Source organism: Xiphophorus couchianus, chromosome 3 (genome assembly GCF_001444195.1).
Source record: "Xiphophorus couchianus chromosome 3, X_couchianus-1.0, whole genome shotgun sequence".
NCBI classification, from domain to species: domain Eukaryota; kingdom Metazoa; phylum Chordata; class Actinopteri; order Cyprinodontiformes; family Poeciliidae; genus Xiphophorus; species Xiphophorus couchianus.
Genome location: NC_040230.1, coordinates 6716611 through 6727368, shown reverse-complemented (window position 1 = coordinate 6727368; position 10758 = coordinate 6716611). Strand labels below are relative to the sequence as shown.

General features: G+C 38.5%; 1 protein-coding gene across 1 annotated transcript in view; it reads right to left on the bottom strand.

Annotated features, from left to right (window-relative positions):
- Window positions 1–10758, bottom strand: part of znf385d (zinc finger protein 385D) — a 103143-nt gene continuing 92385 nt past the window's right edge. The window contains exons 7-8 of the mRNA XM_028012638.1: window positions 10250–10351; window positions 1–977 (exon numbers count right to left, since the gene is read on the bottom strand). Coding sequence (XP_027868439.1) covers window positions 735–977; window positions 10250–10351 — 345 coding nt within the window. The 3' untranslated portion in view covers window positions 1–734. The remainder of the gene's footprint in view (window positions 978–10249; window positions 10352–10758) is intronic.

Genomic DNA, 10758 nt, shown 5'->3' with positions numbered 1-10758 from the left:
CTTAAAAGTTACTTCTAAGTTGATTTGGCTTTTTCTTTGTATGTTAAGATATTTTCACTATAACTAGTCCAAAGATACTTGGTGTAATTTAGCGTTTTTGCAGTGAGACAGTAGGCGACGATGGATGCTGGATAACAACTGGAATGGCTTACGATGGATAGAAATATCTCTCACACTCACACACATGTAGCCCAACATTCCCCAACACACACATAAAGATATGCAGAGACAAATGCAAAAAAGAAACACACACACACACTTTACAAGACACAGTAACCACCTAACAGGTCTAACCATCTACTGTAGACATCAGAGAAAGAGCTTAAAGTGCATACAGGAACAGAGGAGGGCTTCTCCAGCGCTCGGTACCAGTAACAACCTGTTTAACTTATGAGTGACTCCTCCATGTCAGCAAAGATCCAAGCGCCACGCACCAGATTCCAGTCAGGACGCAACAACACTGCATAGTTCACAGGGTTAGTCTTATACATTATTGCGGTACGATGTACTGTAGTTCCGGGTCGGTCCGGGACGGGTTAGCCATGGCACTGAAAGCTCGTTCGGTCAGGATCGGAGAAATAAATCCAGCACAAGAAGCTCCGGTTGCTTTGAATGAACCACCCGAATGAGGAGCTGGAGGTTCCAACATGGCGGCTTGAAGATGTCCAGTAATCTGATGCATAGTAGGGGGCTGCAGTGACTCCACGCGGTTTGGTCTTTGAGGCGGACGAGGCTCAGTAAGGGGCAAAGAGGACTTGTGGATGAGAGGTCCTGACAGGCCCGGGGGCCGGGCGGAGCAGTGCGGCGGGGAGCGCCTGAGTCTGGAAAAGGGCGGGGTTCGGCGTTGGGCTGGCGCCGTGGTTTGTGCGGTGTGTGAACGAGCCTCCGATGGCGGCGGCAACCGCTGCCAAGTGAGCGGGAAGGATCTGAGCCGTCAGAGGGCGACACTGAGGCTCCTTTCCTAAGATCAGCTTTATCTGGGAGTAAGAGACACAACAAGCATTTCAGATTGATAAAGGAATAACTTTAATCCACAGACACTGTTCAGCTTTAAAGACAAAATATCAAATGAGAAACATTTTTGTGGCCATGAAGCCTACCAGTTTGTGAAAAACTGTTCAGGTAAAAAGAAAGTTACAGCAAAAACACCAAATCTAACCAAGTATTTTTGGTCCAGTTTCTAAGTGCAAATATCTCGCAACAATTGAAATAAGACAAAACTAACTGACAAGTAACTTTTCAGCAAGATACAGGAGCTTGGTTTAAGTCAATAATTTCAAATAAGATCTAGTTCCACCGACAGATTATTTAAAAAATGTGTTATAAGTGAAATAATCTGCCAGTGCAAGTAGTACTTTTAAAAAATCAATATTAAGAAAATATTGCTAATGGGTTCAGCGTTGGGCTGGTGCTGTAGTTTGTGCGGTGTGTGAAGGAGCCTAATAAGACACTTAGTTCTGTCTTATTTTAAATGTACTAAGATATTTGCAGTAGAAACTGGACCAAAAGTGTTTGGTTAGATTTGGTGTTTTTGCAGTGGCACTGTCTTCTGCAGAAATCAGTTAAATTGTCCAACAAAGTAACATTTTCTATCTTTCTTATTTTACCTTACTTACAGACCATTTTGATTACAGATAACTAGATAGCTAGCTGTGCTAGCTGTATCTGTAGCTAGGTATGCCTATATCTAGCTACAGCTAGGCATAACCCTGGTTAGATATGGTGTTTTTTACAGCTAGGTATAAAAACATCTTTCTGATCTGGTCGTCAGACATGGAGTAAGTTTCTTCCCACAGCTCTGCTGCTGTCTGACAGTCTAAAGATAAATAGCTCGTGACAAATCATCGAAGCAAGACAATAAATTGGTCTCTCCAAGAAAACCCTCCCAAATAGATGTTTCTAATCTTAAAGTAACGGCCAGTTTTTGCGTTTTTGTCATGTAGTTTTATCTGAAAAGCATAAAAATGAAAATCCTTGTGGCGTGTTAATGTCACCACAGTTATCAGGCTTAATCTTGTGTATCAGTGATGAAAAGGCTGCGTCCACCAGCCTAGCAGCTGCCGTCACAGGTTATCAATAAGCGGCTGGTGCGTCGCAGCCCAACGGGAAGCGCTCTGTACGCGGCGCTCATCAGAGGAGCTCCTCTCCGTTAACTCAGTCAATGATGGGTTTCAGAAAAAGCCATTTCCCCCTCACTGATATCCCTGCTGCCTGGTCTCTGCAAACAGTGGGTGTGATGAACGACGTCGTCTTGGGCTTTTTTGTAAGATTAACAGCTCCCCACATTAAACCCACATGGTTCTTTTTATATCTACCGTATGTGACAATCAAAAACTGGAGCCAGAAAAGAGCAACGATTTGCTGCCAGGTTCCAGAAAGTTCAACAACGACCCCAGGTCAATAAAAAGTTATTTCTGCTCTCTCTTTTGTTCTGGGGTTTATCAACGTGAGCCGCTTTGATGTGTCCGACCACAATCCTCAGAATAAGTTAAATATGACATTTACAATCACGTTTAAACAGTAATCGACCCAAGCCTGCATTCCTCCTGCAGCATGCTGGACCAGACATGCTATTTCTGTCAATAAAATATCAAGGCTTCAAATTAGGCCATAGCGTTCCTTAATAAAAGCGTGCTAGCAGGTGGTCCGCTTATAAAAGCTGACATTTTACCGAGTCAGGTGCGGCCGGCTGGACAGAACGTGACTTATCTAAGATCACTTCATGGAGAAATCTTAAAACTGCTGACTGATTTTTCCAATTTTCCCTCCAACAACAATCCTCCTACCACGAAGGTAAAAGATGAAACTGCTGCTGCGCATGAGCTGACAAATCCACAACGGCGTATCAGGGATGTTATAGGTGGAAAAAATAAAAAGGGAGTAAATTTCAGTCCAGAAATGTTTTGAATAATCTCAGAATTTTTCTAAATAAAACAAGAACATTTTTGAGCTCCAAAAGTCAAAAATGTGTTAGAAATAAACTTGGCAACTTTTAAATTTTAGATTAATCTCAGGCGTTTTCTAGAAAAACATGGAAATTTCTGAACTCCAAAAGTTAAACATTTTGTAAACAAAAATTTGGAGAAAACTTGGAAATTTCTGAGCTTGGAAAGTTGAATATTTTGATAGAAAAAAATCTGAAATTTTGAGGTTAATCTCAGACATTTTCTAGAAAAAGGAAATATCGGAACTCAAACAGTCAAAAAATTTTGTAAAAAAAAAAATAAATAATAAAGTTTGAAAAAAAAATCTGAAATTTCCCTGAAGTTTTCTAGTAAAACCTGGAGATTTCTGAGCTCCAAAAGTAATTTTTTCTAGAAAATCTTTGGGATGTAAAGGAAAATGATTATTTAAGTGCTAAAATACTTACAACATGTGTAAAGGTATAGCTAACACTTTTATTGGAACAGTTTTCTGTTGAGCATGGGAGAGCTGACAATAGCAGACATTTAAACAAGCAGGGCTTTTTCCTCCCCCGCTGAAGACAGAGTAATAAATTTACATTCCGATAGGGGGCAAGAGACTTCTTGGCGCCTCTCCTCGTGCCAGACAGAGATGAGCACGAAGTGGCCAATACTGAGATAAGAACCAGACCTCTGAGCTGTATAGAGGAGTGTCCGGGGTTTCTTTGGGGCCGAAAACAGGTCTCTGATTGGTTGAACAACGGAACGCCTTCTTTGCATATATTAAAATACGGAAACTCCTCTTTGATATAAGATTACTACACGGAGCACGCGGAGAGAGTTTTTTCCATTTTTTCCTCTCCACGTTGGGCGCCGTTGTCTGTCTATGTGTTCTGTGTTCGTTTGTCTTCCCCTGGTGTGTCTTTATTTTATTTTTATGAGTTAATGCATATCTCTGTATCTCTGCAGCTTTGTTGATGAATTAAACTCTGTGATCTGTGACGTCAACACGCTGTGTTAGTTTCGTTTTAGCAGGACGCCGCCACTCGCCAAGGACTCGGGAGAAAAAAGAGGAAAGAGCCAAAACTTTTTGTCCAAAGCTAGCATTAAATGATCTTCTTCCTCAATAATTTGGGGGCTCGTCCGGTTGCGGATTCTGAGCGGGCGGCTCTGTCATGCGCTGGCCCGGTTCGGCTCAGACGCTACAGTCGGGTAAGACTCTTTGATTTGTTTCCGTGTCTACGACACGTGGGCGATCGGTGCTGACTGTTTTGGTGTGTGACTACAGGGATGGAAAACTGCAGATGTATGAAGGTACTTCTAAAAGACTTTGTTGTTAATAGATTTGAATAGACACGGGAACAGAGGACCGTGGCAGGTCCAAGCAGTCGGATTAACGTTACCGCTGTTATAAGGCTAGGTTTTAAGTGAATTTTTCCTGAAGGCTTAATTCTGTCCCTTCGAAAAAATTGGGAAAGTTTGTGTCTGGGTTGTATCACCCTTCTGTGGTAGATTAAGGACTAAAAGCGGGTTGTATCACCCTTCTGTGGTAGATTAAGGACTAAAAGCGGGTTGTATCACCCTTCTGTGGTAGATTAAGGACTAAAAGCGGGTTGTATCACCCTTCTGTGGTAGATTAAGGACTAAAAGCGGGTTGTATCACCCTTCTGTGATAGATTAAGGACTAAAAGCGGGTTGTATCACCCTTCTGTGGTAGATTAAGGACTGAGAGTGCACCCGGGTACAAAGATGCATCTTATATTTTTGTAACCGGCGCCGGGTTTATATTTTCTATTTTATCCCCCCCCTGTTTTTCTCAAAAACTGTGTTGTGTGTCTATGTGTTTCTCTGTGTGGCGATCTGTGCTTCTTGCCGCCACGAGGCTCTGCGTGTGTCTGCGTGTGTATCTGTGTGGCCGTGTGTGTGCGGGTGCGAGTTCGGGCTGGCTGTGTGTTTAAGCGGAGTGTTAAGTGGTGTGAATAGCGCTGTTTGTGTGAATTCGCATTGATTTTGCTGCGTGGTGTTTTGAAAAGTGAAGTACAGAAAACACGTGGTGTTTTGGTTTTAAATTAAGGGTTGAGTGTAATACTGGTACCAGATAGCGGGAAATGACTGATTGCTGAACAATTTTGACATGTCTCTTTGTGAACGTGCACGATATTTAATACAGGTTCCTGACAACTAGAGTTGAAATTAATTAAATTAAATCTTGAAACATGTTGACAAAACATTGGTAAATTCCTGAAGCTTCACTACAATTTAAAATTAGACTGCAATTTGATAAAATAATAGGGACTGACTGACATTTTGACTGACTATGAAACTGGCCAGATGTGTTGTATGTCCTCGTTTGTGTTGTAATACATGTTGGTGTGAAAGTGTGTGTCTGCAGATAGGATACCACTTGGTATTTTGTCTCATTTAAATACCACGAGAAGGTAAACAGCGCCTCTGTCAGCAGATGCCATAGGCAAGAATTTCTCACTTGGGACACCAAGTTGAAGTAGAAATTACTCTACAGAGTATTTTTTAGTGCTGTCTCGTGGTGTAACAATCTCCAGTTTTTAGAACACCCTATGTGTTAAACTGGACTAAATTATTAAAATTAGGCAATAACAGCAGTTAGTGTGACCTGCAGTGTAAAGATTGGAAGGTTATTGAAAGATAGAATCTGGATAAAATAAAAACATCTGAACAAATTGAAAATAACTTATGGGTTCTATTACAGGATGGAATACATCAATAAAATTACATTGTGATCTCAGGGGATTGTGGAAATGATGTATTGGCAAATTAATAGATAAATACATAAATGATTAGGTAGAGCAATAAAGTAAATTAACTGAAATTTATATAGAATTGAGAACTAACATAGTGGATGAGGATGTTAATGATTCCTTCTCAGGCTGTAACTTCTACCCCCACTAGATTCAACTAATTAACATGTGAAGCCTCTTTGCATACCACTAATTTTAAGCGCGAAGTAACCTCTGCTCACGGCAGCTCAGCAAACAAGAACAAGCAACTGTAAAGCAAAACATTGTCTCTCCCGTCGTTTAAAGTACCTCCTGACAAAATATCAGTATATAAGTTTCAATTTTAGTAGTGGAACGACAAGACGTATCCCAAAAAGGTTTTTAAGTTCAAATTTTAAAGTTAGAAGAAACTAAAACATATCTGATGATTTAAGTGCCAAAGCCTACTAAAGTATTAAAAGAATTGGGAGTTCCTCCTGAAATCCTTATTGGCTCTCTTTCCTGCCATAAAGTCGGCCCCTCCGAGAAGTCAAAAGGGGGTTTTATGGTGGGCTTAAGACTTTGTTTTATGGTCTGACAATAGAGATTGCTCGGACTAGTGTAGCGGCTTTAAAATATTAATTGGGCAATATAAAAGTACAAAGGATTTCATTTTTTAGGTGCATGGAGGTTGGCTGTTTAAATCTTGGGGTTTTCTTTGACATTATAGATTGTGGAAAGTTGTAGAGAGTCACTATCATCACATGACGCCGGATTTTGATGCAGTTTGGTTTCCTGCATTTAGTGAAACCTTTTATAATGATTTTCTGTTTTCTTTTCATATTATTTTATATTGTTTAGGGAATAGTTTAGATTTTTGTTTTTTAAATTTGTTTTCCTTAGCCTGACTTTTTATTTAGCTATTCGAGTCAGTTCTCTGTCTATTTTGTTAAGTATTACAAATTAATTTTTTTCTTTGGAGTTACTAGTTTCTCCTGGACCCGTTCATCAGGGGACAGGGAACTTTGGTCTTTAGTTTAATTTCTTTCGTTTGTAAATTTAGTGATATACTGACCTGTATTTGTTAAGTTTTTGTGTGTTTAATTACCCTTTGCTGTGTGTTAATGGTCTGATCAGCCATTATCTAGGTTTCCCTCGTGTCTTGGTAAGTCCGTTTGTGCCTTGAGTTGTTCTATTACTGCCTGAATTGTGTTTTGTTATGTTGATCTCAGTTTGGGCCCAATTTCTTATTTTTTGGATTTTTCTTTGTTAACTGTGTTTTGAATTTTCTTCAACGTCTCTCTGGCTGGTGTAGGCGAGACCAGCACAGTGTCTTAATTAGTAAACTTCTTGAGACGTTTTTTACTGAATTATTTGTAAGTCATAAGAATACGATGACATAATGAGCTTTAAAACTGTAATGTGAAGTATTTTGGGAACATCGTATTCTTGACGGTTTAACACATGCTTAAATGACATATTCTGTTTGTTTTGCAAACTTTACTTTTTAGAAAAAGGCAGCATTGCATATCGGTGGGGTTCTCAGCTAAAATGTTAACCCTGTTTCATCAACATTTTTATTTCGGGTGCTGGACATGATGTTGCATTTAATAGCTAATGCATCATCAACAGGGGGAAAATATGTTATGGGTTTATTTTACTTAATTAGAGATTACTGAAATTTATAGTACTTAAACAAAAACTGTAATTTATAGTACTTAAACAAAACTTTTGAAAAACATGTCTGATCTGTGCTATACATAAAAGTGAAAGGAAAATATGGTCTGGTAATATATGTGCTTATTTTAAATGGATTTGAGTTGTTCTCCGTTGAAAAATGTTCTGACAATGGGCTAAAGTATTTTGAAACCAATAGAAATCTTTATAGTGATAATGAAGCATATTTTGGTTAATTAACTTGGGAAAAAATAATTATAGAAATTAAAAATATTATTGCGCTGGCCATTTTCAGAGCATTAATTTAATGGAGTAAAACGTCTTAATAAATGTTTTGAAGAATCTGTTTTTTGATTAAGTATCACTAATCAGTAGAAGCACTCAGGGGGCCTGAGATGAGGGATTATAATGATTTTTCTAAATTTGATTTTTGTTTTGATTTATATCCATTTAAAACGATTTTGAATAAAACTTTAAATTCGACAAGCAAAACACCTAGGTAAAAGTGGTATATTTTGAAAATGTCTGGATTTGTTCACTGATACATTGACATTATAATTTCTCCAGGTTTGTCTCTTTTGAATTTTGTTTGAAGAACGTATGTAAAATGTTTTAGACAATAACAACCAGTAAGATCTCGTTGGTTCTATAAAAGTAATTGATACTGGACTGTTTAATTCATATTGATATTCATTTTTTGATGGTGAATGTAAGCTTTACGACTACGATCTTAAGCTTTTGTTATTGTTTTATTTCGTTTGTTTAATCCTATTTTTACAAGATTGGTTTAAGAAAAGATCTGCATTTGTTTAACATTCTGGCAAAACATTACTTTAGACACATGTCTTTTGAAGCAAGTGATTACAAGGTTTTGGCGTTTTCCACCGGATGGAGGTATGATATGAAATAATTGAAACGTAGGTTGAATGGATCACATCCTACGTCGAATGTGCAGAACGAGACAGGTATGAGATCTGCTCACGGGTTTCTACATACAGACTGGACTGAAGTTCTGAGCTCCAAGTCTGACTCTGGAATTTACGGCAAATGCTGTTGTCTTGAGGGGGTGTGCAGCTGCTTGGAGGAGCGGTTTCACATTTTTTCAAAGATAACAGCCACAGAGCCACGAGCGGGGGAGGATTCACTCGGACACGAGTGAATTGAAGATATTTGTGTGGTATACACAAATGAATGATGCTTTTGGAGACTCTTACATCTGCTTTCTCATTTCAGTTTGCTGTTGTTCTGGTGCCTTCTGGATGTGATCTCCTTCAAAGTCTGCGTTATTTGATAAAAAGAGTAAGAAGTAATTCTCCTGATGGAAAATGACAAAGCACAAAATTGTTTTTCAGTGAACCCATTGTTTGATTATGATGATATTACAGAATGTTGTAATTGTGTTTCTGATGCTAATGAAACTCATGTTGAAACAAAATGTCTGTTTTACAAACCGGTGACGGGTCACGTGACAGGATCTAGTTTCTCAGGAAGAGATTTCACCTTCTTTTTGAAACTCACTGTTATATTGGCATAATAATCCAATTTTCAGTGAGCAACGGCCGCTCGGATGGAAACCTGAGGTTTCCATCCGAGGAGGTTCAGGCTGCAAGAGGATCATCATTAACTTTTTATTGCGTGTTTTCGTTCGTTGCGAACTCTGAAAAAGGACTTTCGTTTTTGCGCGCATATTTTTGAACATTTCCTGACGAAGACTGCGTATTTTGTTTTTCAGAGACTGTCGATGGACAATAAAAAAAAAAAAAAACAGAAAAAGACGAGCAACAGATTGTACTTTTGTGTGTTTTTCATTTTGACAGATTGTAATTTTGTGATGTATGTTGTCTTTTAAGTTGCAGAGCTTTTCTTATTAATTTTTTGTATATGTCCCTGTTTTATTTTTTGTTTCATATTTTGGGTTTTTTGTTTGTTCTGTGTTTTGGTTGTGTATTGCGCGGCTTGATAGATTTTTATTGAGGTCTGTTGTTTTCAGACCTCAACAGGGGGATGTAAAGGAAAATGATTATTTAAGTGCTAAAATACTTACAACATGTGTAAAGGTATAGCTAACACTTTTATTGGAACAGTTTTCTGTTGAGCATGGGAGAGCTGACAATAGCAGACATTTAAACAAGCAGGGCTTTTTCCTCCCCCGCTGAAGACAGAGTAATAAATTTACATTCCGATAGGGGGCAAGAGACTTCTTGGCGCCTCTCCTCGTGCCAGACAGAGATGAGCACGAAGTGGCCAATACTGAGATAAGAACCAGACCTCTGAGCTGTATAGAGGAGTGTCCGGGGTTTCTTTGGGGCCGAAAACAGGTCTCTGATTGGTTGAACAACGGAACGCCTTCTTTGCATATATTAAAATACGGAAACTCCTCTTTGATATAAGATTACTACACGGAGCACGCGGAGAGAGTTTTTTCCATTTTTTCCTCTCCACGTTGGGCGCCGTTGTCTGTCTATGTGTTCTGTGTTCGTTTGTCTTCCCCTGGTGTGTCTTTATTTTATTTTTATGAGTTAATGCATATCTCTGTATCTCTGCAGCTTTGTTGATGAATTAAACTCTGTGATCTGTGACGTCAACACGCTGTGTTAGTTTCGTTTTAGCAGGACGCCGCCACTCGCCAAGGACTCGGGAGAAAAAAGAGGAAAGAGCCAAAACTTTTTGTCCAAAGCTAGCATTAAATGATCTTCTTCCTCAATAGGGACTAATCTTAAATTCCAGATTTAGTTTTAGCAAATTTTCAACTTTTCATAGTCAGAAATTTCACATTTTCTTTCCAGAAAATTTCTAAGATGAAACCAAAAATGTTGGTGTTTTTGGGTGGAAATTTGCTCCACTTTTTTTTCCCGTACATAATGACTCTGTTGTCTGTTGTCGACACGACGACTGGTTGGTTTGGAAATGGACTTTCCGTCTGCAGAGACTCACCGGCTGTTTGGTCTGGCCTTTCTGAGGTTTGCTGTAGGGACTGTATTTGGGCTTCGCTGGTTTACCTGCCGCTCGATCTTTATGACGCCGACTGCTGATGTGCTAAAAAAGAAAAGAAATAAGGGAGGAAAAATTTCAATGACATGAAAAAAGGAACCAATTCACTTTGTTTACTTTGAGATTTTATGTTACAGTGAAGAAGAACTTAACATGAAACATACTTAATTTTTTTTTTTACCATTAATAAATTATTTTAATTAATTGGGGCTGAACAGAGTAGCTATTAATAATCAGTATCTTTTTTCCAGTAACAGCTGGTTCATGCAAAAAAAAAAAAAAAACTACGACAAAGTCTTAGGGTATAAAAAGTCATAATGACCATTTTCGAAATACGACTTTATTTTTGTTTTATTCTTGTAAAACTTTATTCTCATAACAATATGACTTTATTTTTGGATTTTTATTTTATTTTATTTTTTTGCGTGGCCCTAATTCTCCATCGTAGAAAA